The following is a 20,557-nucleotide window of genomic DNA, read 5'->3' on the forward strand; positions in this document are numbered from 1 at the left end:
ATATATGTGCACAATAGTATATTATGTATATACTTATACTAATTAAATTATCTTGAATATTACATTTAAAATATAAATATATAATATATTTTTTTTTTCACTACATTTTTATTTCGATACAGGAAAAAAAAAAAAAAAAAAAAATGTATAAAAACATTAAACATTATGATTAAATATGTACATATTATTATATAAATTTTATTATTATTATTTTATTCTTATACATCATTTTTATATATTGTCTTAATTATTAAATAAAATGAATGTATGATATTATTGTGCCTTAAATATTCATATAAATAATAATATTAAATGGTTCAACAAAAAAAATTGTAGTAATGCTATCTGATTACACCAAATAAAAATCATTTATTATTCTTTATTAAAAATACAAGATATCATCATTTACAAAATTAATATATAAAACGAAAAAAAAAAAAAAAAAAGAAGGAAAAAGTTGTATTTATATATATATATATATATATATATATATATATTTTTCCCTTATATATTTAACATAAATTAAAATTATACATATAACACTATGTAAATATATTTCTTTTTTTAAAAAGCTTACAACATAATATTTGCATAATTATTATATATATATATATATATATATATGTTTAATACAAGGCTTTTTTTTTTTTTTTTCTCTACACTGTAATGTAATTTTTTTAAACTATATATATAGTATTTGTAATTTTATATAATTTAAACCCTTTTGTAAATATAATACTTAATAGAATTATAAATATGTCAAAAAAAGAAAAGAAAAAATGTTATAATTATGATTTGATAAGATAAGAAATTTATTTATTGTACAATATATAATTTGTTTGAAGACTAAAAAGAATATGCAATTAATATAATTTATTTTTCTTATTTTCTTATTTTATTTTTTTTTTCTTCTGTTATTCCATATAATAAAAAAAGATAAATTTGTTGCATTTTTATAAACGTCAAATTTGTATTAAGGGATAAAGAAATGTAAATATTATTATATTATATTATATTATATATATTTATATATTAATTTTATTGATATTTAAAATTTTTTTATATATTAATAAAGTATAATAAATGAAGACTTCTTAATTAAGCATGTGAGAGAAGAAGGGAATAATTGTATGTATTACGTCTTCATATATATATAAATATATAACATTAAAAAAAAGATAGGTTTTTTATAATAAATAAATGAATGTACAAAAAATTTGTATTTAAATATATTTGTAATTTTTTTTTTTTTCTTGTTCCTATTCAATAAAATATATATATATATATATATATATATATATTTAATAAGCTTATTTAATTAATATTAATTACATTATTATATATATATATATTATTATATTATGTTTTATTATATATTTAATGATATATATTTATATTTTAATATATTAAGGGAATAATTATTATATAACTTTGAAAAAATATATTTTATACAATATATTTTATTTATATGTATTATTTATTAATTTTATTTTGAGTACAAAAGAAATATGTTATTTTGTATAAAAACAATAATACAAAGTTCGAAAATTATCATGATAATATTTTTATGAAATGTTTTATGAAAGTTTGCTCTCTAATAATTTTTTTTTTTTTTTTTTTTTTTTTTTTTTTTTGATATGTATTATATAATATAATGTACAGTATTTATATTTATATTATTAATATAATATTATTCATGATAAATCCGAAAAAATAAAAATATGGGCCTTAAGAAAATTACAAATTTATATAAGGAAAGAAATAGAAGAGAGGAAAATATTTTTGCATAATGTATAATAAAAAGAAATATATATATATATATATATATATATATATTTATATTTATATATAATACAAATTCTTTTTTCTTTCTTACTTTCTTTTTTTTATGTATAATAAATGAAATGCTTTATAAAGAAGTATTATTAATAATAAATATGAATATGAAAGTATAATAAAATATATAATGAAAAAAAAATATGTATATAAATTTATTTATATATTATTATATTATATATATATATTTCATAAATTATAATTTATTATTATTACATAATATTTAAAATTTACAAATATATAAAAAAATATATATAATTTATAGTTATAAATAAATATTTTACATATATATATTTATATAATATATTATATATAATATGTGATATACATATAACAATACAATATATATATTTTTTATATTATATGATTTTTTTATTTTCTTTATTTTTTTAAATTTATTTTATATGTATATATTTAATTTTTTATAGTTTGTTATATTTTTATGTGAACATATAATATTTCCTTCATGTAGAAAAAATTTCTATTTGAAAAGAGAAATTGTATTATTTTTGAAGCTTTTGAAAAAAAAAAAATAAAAAAGAAAAAAAAAAAAGGAGGGGCAAGCACATTTATTTTATATCCTTAATAAATGTATATAGTGTTATATATATATATATATATATATATATATATATAATAATGAATTAATAAAATATATATACTTAACTATTATATAATAGTTGTAATATTGTAAAAATAGATATACTTATTATATGTATATATATTTTACATAATATATGTATATTTATACAGAGTGATATATATATAAAAGGTGTGACTTAATTATTTGCCTTTCTTTTATTTTCTTTTCTTTTCTTTTATTTTATTTTATTTTATTTTCTTTTTTCTTTTTTTTTTTTTTTTTTTTTTTATGAGAAAAGTAAATTTATATATAATAAACATTTAACCATATTGATTCATAATACATTATTATAAAATATATATGTATATATGACAATTTTCTTTGTATAAATAAATAATTATTATATATATAATATAATATATTTATGTAATATGTTTTGAAGAAAAGAAAAAAGTTGATAGATATAATAAATAGCAATTCTTTATAGTATAAGAGAATTATGTGTAATTTTATAAAAAAAGGTATTAGGTTTAATGGAGATAAATATATTTTCCTTTTTGATATATTTATAAAGAAATATTTATTAAATGTATTCGTAGCAAATATATTATGGGAAGAAGAGAATAATATATGTTTTTTAAATAGATTAAAAAATAAAAGAAAGAAAAGTATTTTATTTCTTAAAGAAGAATATTTACGATATTTAATGATATTAAATAAGGAAGAGAAGAATAAAAAGAAACGATTAAAAAAAATATATGAATGTATAAAAGTTTTTTCTATTAAAGAATTTCGATGGCTTATCAATAAGTTGGAAATAATATATTTTTATTTTTTTTGTCATTTATTACTTTTATGTATTTTTCAAAATATTTTTCTACTTACATACATGAGTAAAGAATATTTTTTGAAAAACATACACGACTATATGATAAATATTTTATCCAATGATATTAAATTTAATACATGCATTGAATTTACACATAATGATAAGTATGAACAAAAATGTATAACCATGGCTTATTATGATTTTCTTTTAAACAAGAAAGGAAAGTTAAAGAAAAGGAACAAATATTATGATATAAAAAATATAGAACCTTTAACAGGAAAAGATAAGAATTTGTATTCCTATTATAATTTTTCACCTTTTTTTCCTATGTCTTCATCAGATATAATAAATGTTAATACAAATGATAAAATATCAAATATTTTATGGAATGATAAATATATTGATACATTAAACCACGTTAATATGAAAAAAAAGGATATTCCCTTAAATATTCATAGTAATAATATACTTATGAATAATTATGCATACAGAAAATATGTTAGGAGTTATATGATTAAAAAGAGAATAAATGATCTGATTTTATATAATTTGAAGAATATATTTGAAAAAATAAATAATATTGAGAAACTAACAAATATAAATAATTTTATGAATTTTAAAAAGGAATATGAAAAGGTTTCTAAAGAAGTATGCAATAATAATAATAATAATTATGATCCAAGTGACTATATGTTAATATTACCTAATAGTTCGAAGGACCATGCTTTATATAATAATATAAATAATGATGAATATATGTATAAAAAGTTTTGTAATTTTATTTCTCAAGCAAGGGAAATTAAGAAACAAAGAGAAAAAGAAAAATGTCATAGAGACGAAAAATGTGATAGAGGAGAAAATTATGATAGAGGAGAAAAATACGATAGAGACGAAAAATACGATAAAGAAGAAAAGGGCCTTAAAGAAGATAATTATAGAGATGTTAACGAATGGAACAGTAATAAATCCGAACGTTGTAATAAAATTTATCCGAGTGATTATAAATTTTTTTTAAGTGAGGATAAAAAATATGATACTCCTTACTATTCAAATGAACGGGTTGATTTTCATAATAGTGATATATATATGAATGATATGGATGAGGAATTATATTATAGCTCATATCATAACAATCATCATAATAATGATATAACATATAATAGTAATGTTTATAAAAGAATGTTAAACGAAGTTATCCATCCTTCTGTTGAGAGTAACGATGTGAAGAAGGGACCTTTAAATAATGATAATATAAAAAACAAAGAATCTAATGTGTATGAAATTAATGATATAATATACCAATTAAATGGTGAGAAAAAAATGAACACAAATATGTGTGAAAAAAGAGGAAATAAAATTTTTGATTCAAATAATTTTCATAATATTAATGAAAGGAAAAAGAAAATATTAGATGAAAATGACATGATAACAATTGATAATAATATAGATAAGAAAGAGAATATTTTATTTCCTTATTTCCATATGGAAATATTAAAAGATAATGAAATGAATATAACTAAATATTATAAAGATAAACAGTATTATGGTCAATATAAATATGATGAAAATATATATATATATGATTTAATTGTATTAGATACCTCTGGATATATATACAAAGTTTCGACAGATGGTAGTTACCATTGGAAACGAAAAATTGTAGACCATATACAAGACTATTCAAATATTGAAGAAAAAGACGATGAACGGAAGGTATTGAAAAAGCGAAATAAATTGAACGAAAAAGACATGTATGAAAGTAATAATAAGTATGAAAGTAATATGTATGATATGAATACGTATGAAAGTAATAAGTACGATATCAATACGTATGATAAAAATATTTCGGATAGTACTAAAGCTCATCAAAATATTTACGTATTAAAAAAAAATGTTTATGATATGAATTATGATTCAAAAAGAGCGTTAAAAATATCTCCTTATCATAATTATTTTAATACATCGATTATAAATTCTATTAATAGAGATAAATTAAAACATTCCAAACCATTATATAAGAACAATATAAAAACGAATGATGATAATAAAAAATTAAGGGAAAATAAAACGAAAAACAAAAGATTAGTTTCAAATTATTTAGGTAATTTATTTTATATAAATGAAAATAATGAAGTTATACCATTAAATATAAATATTAAAGATGTTGTAAATAATTCCCCATTTAAATCCCCTCTGTTTCCTAACATGGTATTTATTGGTTCACGAGAATCTACTATTATTAATTTAGATTATGACACAGGACATGTACTAAGAAAATATGATGAAGCATCTAATGAATTGTTAGACAAACCCCCAAAAAAAAAATCAAGAAAAAATAAAAGTATAAAAAATGTGAAAGATATAAATGATAATATGAAGTTATATAAAGAAGGTAGTCAAAATGTAGAGGAGTTATCCTTTACCGAGGAGGAGAATAAAAAGAAAAGTATTTTAGAGGGTGAGAAAATAGAAGTGGCGTCCTTAAATAATGAAGAGAATATGAATAAAGGTTTTGTGTGTGAAAAGGATGATAAAATAAATAATTATGATAATGATGAAGATGATCTATTCTATGAACAATATGAAGACAACAATGATAATGATAATAATAAAAATGATAATAATAAAAATGATAATAATAAAAATGATAATAATAAAAATGATAATAATAATAATAATAATAATAATAATAATAATAGCTATTATTATTATAATATTAATGGTAATGCTAGTGATGATATATTAGTACATTCAAAAAATGAATTATTAAATAATACGTATATAAATAAAACAAATATAAAAGATGAAAACTCAAATAATAATGAATCATTTCTCAATAAAATTGATGGGATGAATAATTTTAAATTGCTACCAAAAAGAAATATGAAAAGAAATAGAAAAAAGAATCTCCTTAAGAGACTTATGGTAAGTACAAATAAACTGAGCATGTTATTGAATAGATATCATTTAATTAATCGTAGTTTAGAAAGAATGAGAAAAGATATTAAAAGAGGGAAAAATAAAAGAATATTAAAAAAACGTCAATTACAAATAAGTTTAATAAAATGGGTAATCAAAGCAGTAGATGAGAATACATTAAAAAAGAAATGGATAACAACTTGGGTTGATGTTGGATCTATATTTATGACAGATGTTCATAGGAAAGATACATCATTTATAAATTCCTTAATTGAAATTGTTGGAAATAAATTAATATTAAGACCAATAGAAAAGGACAAAATGAAAAGTACTACATATCAAATTTTAAAGATTATGAATAATGACACTGATGAAATACAAATGTATCGAAATGAAGATATGAAATATGAAGTTATTAATAATGTGGATGATATAAATAATGTGGATAATATAAATAATGCGAATAATATGAACAATGTGAATAATATAAACAATATGAACAATATGAACAATATGAACAATATGAACAATATGAACAATATGAACAATATAAACAATATGAACAATATAAACAATATGAACAATATAAACAATATAAACAATATAAACAATATGAATAACATTCTAAATGATAGGTTAAAAAATCGAATTAATAATAAAGATAATTCCAACATAAAATCGAAAATATTTATTTTTTCAGAATCCATATCATCCGTTTTTGCAGTAAAATATAAAAATTTATCAAATATATTTACGTTAGATATTATAGCAAAACCAAATATAAAATTATATTCTGATTATGATAATTTGAATAATTTTACATATAATCCTGTACATGTAAAAAAAGAGAGAACACTTTTTTTGCCGTTTTCTAAGGATATATCTGATTTAGATGGAGATAAGTTTTCATGTAGTTTTGAAGATAATATAATATATGGTAAAAGATTAATACATCGCTTAAATAGTATATCAGTAAATATTTCTTCTATAGAAAAAGATATGAAATATTTATTATCAAATATTATATATGTATATGACAAGAATAAGAGGATTCCAATAAGTTATATATATGATATGAAGAATTTAATATATGAATATCAAAAGGTTAAGCAAGAGTTTTTATATCATTTACCTTGGGATGAAGGAGACCAGAAATATTTAAGTCGAACGGATGATGTATTAAATAATAGTATAATAGATAATATAGGTAAAAAGGGTCCAATTTTTATTTGTGAATATATAAACAAATTTATGGATTTATACTTTGAAGAGAATGATATTTGTTATGATTATTGTTCTATGTTAAATATATGGGATAAAATTTTTAATAATACTGTTAGTGATGGAGATTCTTTATTATTGTCAAATTTGTATCGTGTTGTACATAATGCCTTTAAGAATAATAATAAATATAATAATAACAATATTTATTTTGATAATAATATTAACATTAATATTAATAGTAGTAGTAGTAGTAGTAGTAGAAGTCGTAGAAATATTTATAACTTTGATAATTATTATAATAATAGGAGAGATTATAATAGTTTTTGGGAAGATAGGCATAATATATTAATGAATAGAGAAAACTTTTTAATTAATACAAGCACAGATAAAGTTTTTTCAGGGGGAAAAAATAATGAACTGAAAGAATTTACATCCATTAGATATAAAAGAAGAAGATGGTACTGGAGAGTATTTTATACTATTATGTTTATAATTTTTTTCCCAGTATTATTTATATATAGAAGAATTATTAAAAGGAGAAAAGGTAGTAGTAAGGGTAATAAAATAGGTACAAGTAGTAATAATAAGTTGATTAAAAAAAATCGAACTTTTAAAGATTATGAAGATGATGAAAATAATATAATGAGTGAAGATGAAGAAGACGATTTGGATATGAATTATGATTTAATATTTGATGATGATAGATTAAAAGTTAAAAAAATAAAAAGAATGAGAAAAAATTATAATAATAATAATAATAATAATAATAATAAAAACAATAATAATATCAGTAATAATAACAGTAATAGTAATAGTAAGAGTAATCGATTTTTATCCAAATTAAGTAATATAGATTTAGCTAATATTGATTTAAATTTAATTAAAAAAAGTCATGGGAAAAAAATGGATAATTTTGAACAACCCACTCTTGTGGACATTTTAGCTAGACATGCAAGAGATAGTACACATAATGATGGTGTATCTTATTATCCTTTCAACGAAAACGAAACTTATAATATGTTATCATTAAATTATGCTTGGGGTGGTAATCATAAGCATATGAATGTTGAAAGGACCTCAGAATATAATATGGGTAATATATCTCATCAACTAAATTATAACAATATAAGAAATTTAGGTGATAATAAAATATCAGCATATGAATTAGATATATATGAGAAAGAATTATTTCATTTATATAGAAGAAGGGCAGCATCTCAGGATGTACTTAATAAAAAATCTTTTGTTATGAAAAAACGGATACGTAGTAGTTATAAAGTTGGTAGTAGCAATAAATATCATAAGAAAAATTATACAGATAATGAAAAGGATAAGAAAAAATATCGTAGTTATAAAGAAAAACATATAAATGAAAAAATGTTCGATAAAAAAGAATTTCTGAACTTTTTAACCAATTTTAATAAGAAGTTTATGAAGAAGAATTCTTTGGTGGATCATTTAATAAAAATGAATGATAAAGCAGAAGATAATTATGATGGTTATAATAGTAGTGGAAGTAGATATAATAATATAAATGATGATGGTGTTGAATTGTGTGGTACTAAAAGGTATACGAATAATAAAAATAATAGTGATTATGATAATTATAATAATAATAATAATATGAAAAATAAAAGATATTCCAATAAGAAACATAATAATGATAATATTATTATTAATAATAATAATAACAAATATACAGATGAAAGGAAATATCGAAATAAAAGTATAAAAGAAGATGTGGATTATACAAATGATTATTATAATATACAATTAAATAATAATAAAATAAATAACAATCAAACAAAAAATAAAATCGATACTATTAGAAATATTAGTCATGAGAAATTAGGTAATAATAAAAGTTCGAGTGCTAGGAATTTGTCTTTAATACAAACATCTCATATTCCATACGATGCTCCATTAGCTGATTTTTTAGAAAACGGAAGATTCTTAAGAACTTTTGAAAATATTTCTCTTATAGGACAGGGAGGATTTGGTTCAGTTTATAAAGTATCACATCGATTAGAACCTGGATCTCCAACATATGCTGTGAAATTTATTTATTTAAAAGTAAGTTCATTAGATAATGTAAGTTCAAGGAGATATTTTCGAGAAATCGCAGCTAATAGAGATATATATAGTAAACATGTTGTTCGATATTATACATGGTGGTGTGAAGAACCTCAATTTTTACCTATGCATCTGATGCCAAAAGAAATCCAAAACTTAGTAAAAAAGAATAAAGATACCTTTAAAAAAAGACTTACCAAAAATAAAAAGTATAGTAATAATTGTATAAGTGATAGTAGTAATAATAACAATAGTAGTTGTTATAGTGCTAGTAGTTATAATTCGAGTATTAATAGTAATTATAGAAATATGAAATTATGGATAAAAAAGAAAGAACAAAGTCCTGATATGAAAAGATATAAAGAGGTTCTTAGAAAGAATAATGCTCCTAATTTAGTTTTTTATAGTGATAACGATGGTTTAACATCTAAGAATAAGGAAAATCCTGAGAAAAATCACAATCCATTTTTGAGTGATAAAAATTTTTCTGATTCTATATATAAAAAGAAAAAAAGTCATGATTATAATTCATCTAGCCACAAACTGAAAAAAAGAAAAAACAAGAAAAAAAAAAGTAAAAAAAAAAGAAAAAGTAAAAGTAAAATAAAAACAAATGCTCAAGGAATATATGAGGAAAGTGAAAACGATGAAGGAAGAGATCACTTTCAATATAAAAAAGGAAAGGAACAGTTTTCTAAATTTATAGGAAAACATAATTCTATGGGTTTTACACAAAGTTTCCAAGAATATGATCCTTTTGATAATGGTTATTTGAGTGAAGAAGATAGAGATCTTATAGTTTTCGCCGATAATGAAGAATCAAATGGAAATGACCAACAAATGATACGTCATGATAATATGAACAATGAAAATGTTATTATAAAGCATAGAAATGAAGATGATAAAAATGGATTGGATGGTGACAAAAATGGATTGGATGGTGACAAAAATGGATTGGATGGTGACAAAAATGGATTGGATGGTGACAAAAATGGATTGGATGGTGACAAAAACGAATTGGATGGTGACAAAAATGGATTGGATGGTGACAAAAATGGATTGGATGGTGACAAAAATGGATTGGATGGTGACAAAAACGAATTGGATGATAATACAAAAAAATTGGATGATAATACAAAAAAATTGGATGATTTATTAATGAAACAAAAAATTAATAGTTTAACAAGAAACGATATTGTTAATATTGAGAATGAGAACCCAGCTCCTCATGCTACTAATAATATTAAAAATAAAAAGGTTGATTTAAATGGAGAATTAACTTATTATGATTACGTTGGAAAAAATGAAGTCATACCAAATTCTCGAACCGAAACGAATGTTGAAAGTATTAATACGAATGGTATGTTTAATAATAAATTTTCTGTTATGAAAGACGAAGGAGGGGAATATAAGAAAAAAGAAAACATGACCTGGGGAGACACGAAAAGGGATGGTTTATATGAAAATGGAAAACACGAAAAAGATGGTTTAGGTGTTAATAAATGTATAACAAATAAATATATTGAAAATGATGATGACGATGATGATGATGATGATAATAATAATAATAATAATAATATAGATGAAAGGAAAAAAGACCTAAAGAAAAAACAAAAAAATGCTATTACTAAAGGTAATGAAGATTTGTTAGCAACAAATGGTACAAATAATAAAGAGAAAAGAAAGAAGGATGATGATATAAATAAAAATATGGAAAAAATAAAATCATATAAAAAGAAAACACCAGTTCCTGAATTTTCTATAGTGTTATTATTGCAGATGGAATTGTGTAAAGGATATACCTTACGTAAATGGCTAGATAGATCTACGAGAAGTGACAAACCTTTACATTTTACTTATAGTGATAAAAAAATGAATCATCCATTAGAATTTGACTTATTTAAACAATTAATTAAAGGTCTTAAAGATATTCATGCTACTTGTTTTATTCATAGAGATTTAAAACCTGAAAATATTTTTGTAGATCCTGATACGTATACATTAAAGATTGGAGATTTAGGATTAGTACGATTTATTGAAGAGAAGAAAAGAGAAAAGGATTTTAACAATATTGATTGTTATAAAGATAATATATATACAGATATTAATCAGAATGCAATAACTAGCCAAATATCTATAAAAGGACAAATTATAGGAACCCCTGGTTATACAGCACCAGAAGGTGGAGCTTTATGTGATGAAAAAGCAGATATATATAGTGCAGCTTTAATTTTATTAGAATTGTTATGTCCACGTTTTACAACAATTATGGAACGATATAAAAGATTAAATGATTTCAGAAATTATTATACAGTACCTGATTATGTAAAAATTCATTTAAACCCATGGTATATTTTAATGTTACAAATGTCAAAACCCAATCCAGCAGATAGACCATCGGCTGCTGATGTGTATAGTAAAATTAAAGTATTGCTAGATCCTCATTTGACTGATTTTGCATTTAGCTTTAACGATATTCATAATGAGCATATGAACAAACCACCTCAGGGAACTAATAACTTTGAAAGAATAACGGACAATAAGGACAAATTCGTAATACAAAGTGTTGTGGATATGAAGAATAAAGTAGAAAATGAAGAAATACCTATTGAAAAAGGATTAAATAGTAATGTAGAGAATATAAAAAATGAGAATAATGGTGCAGACAAATAGTGACGTGTGTAATTATATATAAGGAGAAAGAATTCATTTTTTTTTTTTTTTTTTTATATTTATTTATTCTTTTATTTTATTGTTTTATATATATATATATATATATATATATATATATATATATATATATATATATATATATATGTATATATTTATTTTATTGTTTTTTTTTTTTTTTTTTTTTATTGTATATATTTTTATCATTTTGAGTTTTATTTATTTATGATAAAATATACCTTATAACATTTAATGTTTCATAATTCTTATGAATATAATAACAGTGGATATTTGTTTTTATTAAAACTTTTATTATTATTTTGATTATTATTAAATATTGTTTAATGTATTCGTTGTTATATATATAAATATATATATATATATATATTTTTATATATATATATTTTTTTATATATATATTTTTATATATTATTTGTGCATATATTTTATTTATTTTATATAAACTGTGCAATATATAAATATATGAAAAATAATATAATAAATATATAGATTATTACCATATATAATTTGGAAGAAGACAAAAGAAATGAATATAATGAAGTGTACATAAAAATAATAAATATATTAAAAGTACACAAATATTATTTAATATAAAGAAAAATAATAAAAATAAATTAAACTTTTGGTCACATTTATAACAAAATTTCCAAGTGTAACTATAAAGTTGGTTATTTATATATTTATACTTTTTTTTCGCGACAATAAATTATATATAATATTCCAAATTATTATAAGATATATTAAATATATAAATATAAATATATGTATATATATATATATATATATATATATATAATTATAACGTTTTTATTTTATTTTATTTTTGCTAACCCATACACAAATATATACATTATATAATATATACAAATTTACGACAACATTTGTAATTATGTTAATTTGTTTTTTTGTGTGTGCATATATATTTTTTTTTTTCACATAAATATATATATATATGTATATATTTTTATTTATTTATTATGTAGATATAATTTCATTATTAAATATATTAAAGGAAAAAAATAATTACATTTATATAATATTAAATTCAGTATTTGATTTTTATTTTTTCAATATTAATTTTATCACATGTTCTTTATTTATTTAATTAATAAAGGGAAAACAAAATCGTTCCTATATAAATATATTATATATATATATATATATATATACATATATATATATATAATGAGAAAAGGGTTCCTTTTTATAAAAATTAATAAATGTATATATGATAAAAAAATATAAAAAATTAATAAGAATTGATGGAAAAAAAAATATATAAATGTTGTGTACTAAGCAATATATTTTATTATTGTAATTTTTTTTTTTTTTTTTTTTTGTTTGTGCTTTATAAATATGAATATAATTAATACTTAATGTTGTATGGTTGTACAATAAGCCCCTTTTAAAAACATAATTCTTTTCACGCGAAATAAACATAAAACAATGAAAATCATATAAATTAAAAAAATATATATAATTTAATATGTATACATATATATATATATATATATATATATATATATATAATACAAATTCACACTAATAATGTAAAAAAAAAAAAAAAAAGAAAAGAAAAAGAAATATATTTTAAAAAGTCATAAAACAAAATAAACATATTTTAATATATATATATATATATATATTCCTAATTGACAACACACACAACAAAAAAGGGATTTCCTTTATATACATGAGATATTCAAATGTTGCTTTATTTTTTCTTGTATTTTTTGTTAAAGATAAAAGTAATATTTAATTCTTTGCAAATATTGGTTATGATAGTATGTGCATAATCAAGTAAGTATATAATACCAAAGAATAAAATATAATATAAAATATAGGAATCTTTAAGAAGTGGGTGTTTTAAGAATTTGTATTTTGTGTTGCGTTTTAAAAAGATTAACAATATGGAGAGATAGTAAAATATAACTGGGACGGGGATCAAATCCATTTTAATCTAAAAAAAAAAAAATAAAGTAAATAAGTATATATTAATATGTTTATATATTTATATGTTTATATATTTATATGTGTATAAAATGTATGACAATATGGAACAAAAAAAAAATAATAAGAATCATATTAGCATATATATTTTACCTTTAATATTGTTGATAAGTTAATAAATAAATTGTAAAAGCAGGAGTATAAGGCTATTATGGAAAAGCAGATTAATTCAGTTTTTGGTGTTACATCTAAAAAAAACAAAAAATTAAAAAATTAACATACATATATATATATATATATATATATATATGGATTATATTCCTTCTTTTTTATTTCTTTATTTTTTTATCTTTTACTTGTGTAGTAGAAATAGTATTGCATGAGGCTGAAAATGTAAACAACGGCTAATTGCACTGAAAAAAAAAAAAAAAATAATAAAATAAATAAAATAATGTGGTTTTACACAATATTATTAAAATGTTCACTATGGAATATTTATATATAAATGACTTTATGTATAATAGTCCATATTTATTTTTTTTTATTTTTTTTTTTTTAATTATTACTGATAGCTTCGCTTTTCTTTTTCTTAGCATTTTGCATTCCTATATAGGTACATCTTGAGATGGAAAGGATAATACTAAAAAAAAAGAAAATAATAAATAAATAAATAAATATATATATATATATATATATATATATATATATACATAACATATTTTAGTATGATAATTCATATATTTTTTTCCAAAAACATAATTTATTATATAATGGAAAAACAATTTTTATCTATTATATGTGTCTCATAAGAATAAAACGATCGGTGTGATTTTTCTCTTTAATTTTATTTCCTTACAAGAAGATAACAGGGATTAAGATAACATAGTTCATGGTTACGCTTAAGACACATTTGCATAAAACGGAGCTACAAAAAAAAAAAAAAAAAAAATGAAAAAAAAAATGAAAAAAAAAGAAATTAAGAGATTATTATTTTAACATAACATTAATATTGAACAAATGGTATACAAATATGAAAAATTATATATATATATATATATATAAAGATATATTTCCTTTTTATTCTAACCTTATGCTCTTTGGTAAGATATCTTTCAATGTGGTTCTTTGGAATACGCCTGCTCCTTTAAGTCCTCTAAGAATACACATGGTTATAACCTTAAGAAGAAATAATAAGAAATAATAAAATTAAAATATAACATAAAAATAAACATATGATCATATATGTAAAAAAAATATATATATATATATATATATATATTTTTTAACTTTATTTTTGTCTTACTAAAACGTGAGATTCAGTGGTTCCGATTTTTCCTACAGAAGTGTTAAATACTTTTGTGTGATATTCCATCCACTACAAAAAAAAAAAAAAAAAAAAAAAATATATATAATATATATATATATATATATATATATTAATATGACAAAACATTAATATGTACAACAAATAACATAATTATGTAATCAAGTTTTTTCTTTTTTCAAGTTATTTTTTTGCGCCATACTGAAAACATGTATCCTTGAATTTGCACAATTGCTAATAGCTGTAAAAAAAAAAAAAAATAAATAATAAATTAAATTAAATTAAAATTAACATATAAATATAAATATATATATATATATATATATATATATATTATTTACGTGATACTTATTTTTTACATATTATAATCTTACAATATAATAGATCAAAGATTTTGGGAACCCAGCTGCCTTGCAAGCAATAAAAACAAAGAAGGACTACAAAAAAGAAAATATATATATATATATATATATATATATATTTGTGCATATACAATAAGACTTTGCGGATATGAAAAAAATGAAAATAATAAAATATATAAAAAAAAGAATTATAAGTTTTATCCTTACCGTTGTTATTGAATCACATCCATGATCAAATAATTGTCCCAAAGGTGAACTTGTATTAGTTTTTCTAGCTTGTTTTCCATCAAGGGCATCAAATGTCTATATAAATAAGATATATTAATACACATATATGTACATATGCATATATATATATATATATATATATATATATATATATATATATATATATATATATGTGTGTAAATATATTTATACGTTTTATATTATGCGTATGCCAATCATATAATAAGTTTTTATATATTTTTTTTTTATTACTTGGTATATGAATAAAAAGATTCCTGCATATATGTAGATATAATCATATTTTTTATTTTGAGAATCAAAAACAAATGTAAGAACAAAAGCAATTGTTGAACATAAGAATCCTAATAATGTTAAGAGGTTTGGTGTTATGGACTATAAAAGGATAAAAAATAATGATAATAATAATAAATAATAATAATAATAATAAATACATTAAATGTAATCGTATACATATTATATATATATATATATATATATATATATATATATAGTATAAATATTTATTTATACATATCCATGTTATAAGCACTCATATTTATTTAATCTATCTTTACATATATTTTATTTTATGTTCTTACCTTTGGTACGAATTTTACACAAATATTCCAGAAAGCATCAAAAAGATTGTCAAGGAGTGAATTCCCTCCACTCTTATAAACATAAGATTTACAATTTGAATAAACACTTTTATTTAATTTAAAAAGAATCCCCATTTTTATATATTATAAATTTAAAATACTTAAAAGAAAAAAAAAAAAAAAAAATTCAAATATAATAAAAGAAAATTATATATTATTATATAATATATATAATATATATTATTAAATATATTAATTCTTTAATATGTGTACTATAAAAAAAAAATTATTCAATAATGAAAAAAAAAAAAAAATTTAAATTAATATTATAATTCCTATATATAAAACAATAATATATATATAATATATATATATATATATATAATATATATAATATATATAATATATATATATATATATTATATATATATATATGTAACTTTTCAAAAGAACAAATTTATAATAAATGTAACTTCGTTTTTTCGTGACAAAATTTTTTTTTTATTATATATTTGTTTTTTATTTCATGTGTTCAACACAATAAAAAATGAAAATTCAATATTTACCATTTAAATATTTAATCTATTAAAATAAAATATATATTATTATGTGTAAATTGGTTAGGTATAAAAAAAAAAAAAATAAAACAAAACAAATAAAAATGAAAATATAATAAAATTAAATCAAATATAAAAAAAATAAAACAATAACAGTTAATATGATAAAAAAAAAAAAATAGTAAAAATTTTTTTTATTAAATATTCATAATATTATTTATAAATAATAAAAAAATAGATAGCAAAAAAAAAAAAAAAAAAAAAAAAAACCAATAAAAACCAATAAAAACCTATAAAAACCAATAAAACCAATAAAACCAATTAAAATTCGTATAAATATATATATTATATTTATATATTATAAATATATATTTTATATATATAATTTGTAAAAATTTAATTTGGTTATATATTTAAATATCAATAATAAATTTTATATAAAAATTTAAATTTATTTATTTTATAAAATATATATTTATATAATATTAATTTTATTTAAAAAAAAAGAAAAAAGATAAAAGAAAAAAAAAAAATGCCTCCAAAAAACCATTTTATGGTGTTTCAATTAAAAATAAAATTTTTTATTTAGAATAAACAAATAAATATAAATATATAAAATATTATTTATATATATATTATAATAATAAATAAATAATATATTTCATTATTAATTTTTTTATTTTGTTGTTGTTGGCTTGATATAGAAAGTTATTGTTGTTTTTTCTTCTTTTTTTTTTTTTTTTTTTTTTGGTTTTATATTAAAAAATACATGTTCTTACAAAACATACTATGCCTAAATTTGTTAACGAAAAAAGAAAAATTCTTATTCTATGCTTAATATTTATTATTGAGGTATTTTATATGCTATCATATTATAATATATATAAAATATAAATCTATTATTTTAAATATATATGCAAATATATAAATAATTATATATATATATATATATATATATATATATATATATTTATATTTTTTTATATATTATTTAAAATATAATTGTAAAATTTTTATAAATTTATTTATAATTTAAATAATATATATTTATTGATCAAATTTTACCTTTTAAAAAAAATTTGTTTTTTCTTTACTTTTTTCTTTTCTACAGGAATAATATATATATATAATAATATATAATAATAATAATAATAATATTTTTGCGTGCTTATATTTTATATATTAAAATATGTTAACTTATAATAAAATATTTTTTTTAATAATTTCATATCAAAATTAAAAAAAAAAAAAAAAAAAGAAAAAATTTTTTTCTTCCATTTTAGATATTTTTCTATTATTTCTTAAAATACATAAATTAATAAATAAAAGAAAAAAAAAAAAAAAAAAATGAAGCAAAAAAAGAAGAAAAAATTACATTTTCCTATGACCTTATGGGTTGTATAAATATTAAAATATAGAATGATAATATTTTCATTTGTATGAGATACTTAAATAATTAAAAAGAAAAATTAAAAATAAAGAAAAATAGGAATAAGAATAATTACAATGCTCATATATTATAGTATAAATATAATTTTTTTTAGTAAATTTTAATATAAAATGATAATCCTATAACCTTGAAGGTTTTCATTTTCTAGCTCATTATAATTTATTATAATAATAATAAAAGAAGAAAAATGAGTTTTATAAATATAATGATTATAAAAATATAGGATCAATATATATATATATATATATATATATGTATGTATTTTTTTTTTTTTTTTTTTTTTTTGATTAGGTCTGTACTTTTTTTTTTCACATTTTTATATTATTTTTATTTTCTCCTCCTATCCTTATTTTGCGCACGCTTTATTCAAAGCATATAAATAAAAATTAATTAAAAGCATGGACATTATTTTTTATATTATTGTTATTTATTTATTTTTTATTTTTTTTATTTACTTAAATGTGCAATAAGAATGCAATATATATATTTATAATATAGGATATAATAAAAAGGAAAATATATTTTATTTATAGACTTGTATTTTTAAGTTCTTTTCTTATTTAAATTGATTATGTCTTTATTATATACTATCATAATATATATATATATATATATATATATTAAAAGTTAAAGGAATGTTATTAGTTATATACTTTTCCATATACAAATATTGATAAGACTTCGAAGTATTATAAAATGCAATATGAACTATTGGTATGTTAAAATGTAAATATGAATTATATTTTAATATAACATATACATAATAAACCCTCCCCCCTTCTGAAATAATTTAATATTTTATTCTCATTTTGTAGTATTAAATATTTTATTAATAAATAATAATATATACTGACAATATCATTAGGTTTTTTTATAAAACATTTTTAAAAAAATATTAATAATTCTTTAAAAGGATTAACATCATTCATTATATATAAGTTGAAGTTTTGTTTTTCCTTTTATAATTATTTCATATATATATAATAATTATGGCTTAGATATCCAATATTAGGGGGGAAATATATATATAAATTTATTAAAAATAATATATATATATATATATATATATATATATTTATTTATTTATTTATTTTATTTTTTTTTGTACGATTATATGTATTTCTTCGTAGATTAATAATTATAATGAAGATGAACATAAAGATAATACAGATCGACTGTCTTTTATGAAATTTATTCGATTTTTGTATTGCTGTTTCTCTGTAATGCTTTTAATTGGTATTCTATATTTTTGTTTAATCATAATAGAATATATATATATATATATATATATATATATATTTATATTTATAAATATTTATTATAAATAAATGTGTTAATATATATATCAGAAATATCCTGACCTGTTCATAATTTTTTTTTTTTTTTTTTTTTTTTATAGGTTTTTCTTGTATCACTAATGGGAACAGAGGAATTGGATTTTTACTTTTTTCATTTTTTCCAAGTTTTTTTTATTTATATATGTTAGAAAAAATAAGAATGAGACTTTTAACTTATTTTCCATTTTTTGTAAACCTTTATATAAGAGAATTTTTGTTTTTCTTTTTTTAACATTTTGATAACAGGTTTAAGAAAAAAATCCAAAGGGAAATAAGCTTTGTTCATGTAATAGAAATGGTACTATATGGATCAATCATATCAGTGATTTTTGCCAGTGTTTTAGAATATGTTTTATCATTTTATTTTTTTTATTTTTCCACTATGTGTTTTACAAATGAAGTAAAAAGGTCCCTTTATTTTGCGTATTCCATAATCGTATTTTTTTGTAAAATAAAAACCGCATAGTAAAATGTACATATATATATGTATAATGTATATATATATATATATATATATATATTTACTATATTTATTAATATATGTTCACCTTTTCTTTAAGACTTTTTTTTTATAATAGCTTATGTAGAAGAGTTT

General features: G+C 18.4%; 3 protein-coding genes across 3 annotated transcripts in view; 2 read left to right on the plus strand and 1 right to left on the minus strand.

The window, feature by feature from the left end:
- Positions 1-2,918: 2,918 nt before the first annotated feature.
- PF3D7_0628200 (protein kinase PK4) lies at positions 2,919-12,137 on the plus strand (the record flags this gene model as incomplete). Its single annotated transcript, XM_961172.1, has 1 exon — positions 2,919-12,137. The coding sequence occupies one exon, from the start codon at positions 2,919-2,921 to the stop codon at positions 12,135-12,137; it is 9,219 nt and encodes a 3,072-aa protein (XP_966265.1).
- A 1,732-nt stretch (positions 12,138-13,869) lies between these two features.
- PF3D7_0628300.1 (choline/ethanolaminephosphotransferase, putative) lies at positions 13,870-16,753 on the minus strand (the record flags this gene model as incomplete). The annotated part of the gene is made up of 12 exons (XM_961173.2): positions 13,870-14,115; positions 14,259-14,353; positions 14,462-14,518; positions 14,672-14,745; positions 14,962-15,030; positions 15,193-15,281; positions 15,409-15,480; positions 15,632-15,670; positions 15,804-15,866; positions 15,999-16,094; positions 16,272-16,412; positions 16,619-16,753. 12 exons carry the CDS (start codon positions 16,751-16,753, stop codon positions 13,870-13,872), a joined length of 1,176 nt encoding a protein of 391 aa, XP_966266.2.
- A 2,568-nt stretch (positions 16,754-19,321) lies between these two features.
- Positions 19,322-20,557, plus strand: part of PF3D7_0628400 (protease, putative) — a gene marked incomplete at both ends in the record, with an annotated part of 2,323 nt that continues 1,087 nt past the window's right edge. Inside the window, 5 exons of the mRNA XM_024473120.1 lie at positions 19,322-19,339; positions 19,756-19,861; positions 20,025-20,106; positions 20,209-20,408; positions 20,523-20,557. The exon at positions 20,523-20,557 is cut by the window's right edge and continues 215 nt beyond it. Coding sequence (XP_024328951.1) covers positions 19,322-19,339; positions 19,756-19,861; positions 20,025-20,106; positions 20,209-20,408; positions 20,523-20,557 — 441 coding nt within the window. The remainder of the gene's footprint in view (positions 19,340-19,755; positions 19,862-20,024; positions 20,107-20,208; positions 20,409-20,522) is intronic.

Source organism: Plasmodium falciparum (assembly GCF_000002765.6).
Source record: "Plasmodium falciparum 3D7 genome assembly, chromosome: 6".
Taxonomy (NCBI): domain Eukaryota; phylum Apicomplexa; class Aconoidasida; order Haemosporida; family Plasmodiidae; genus Plasmodium; species Plasmodium falciparum.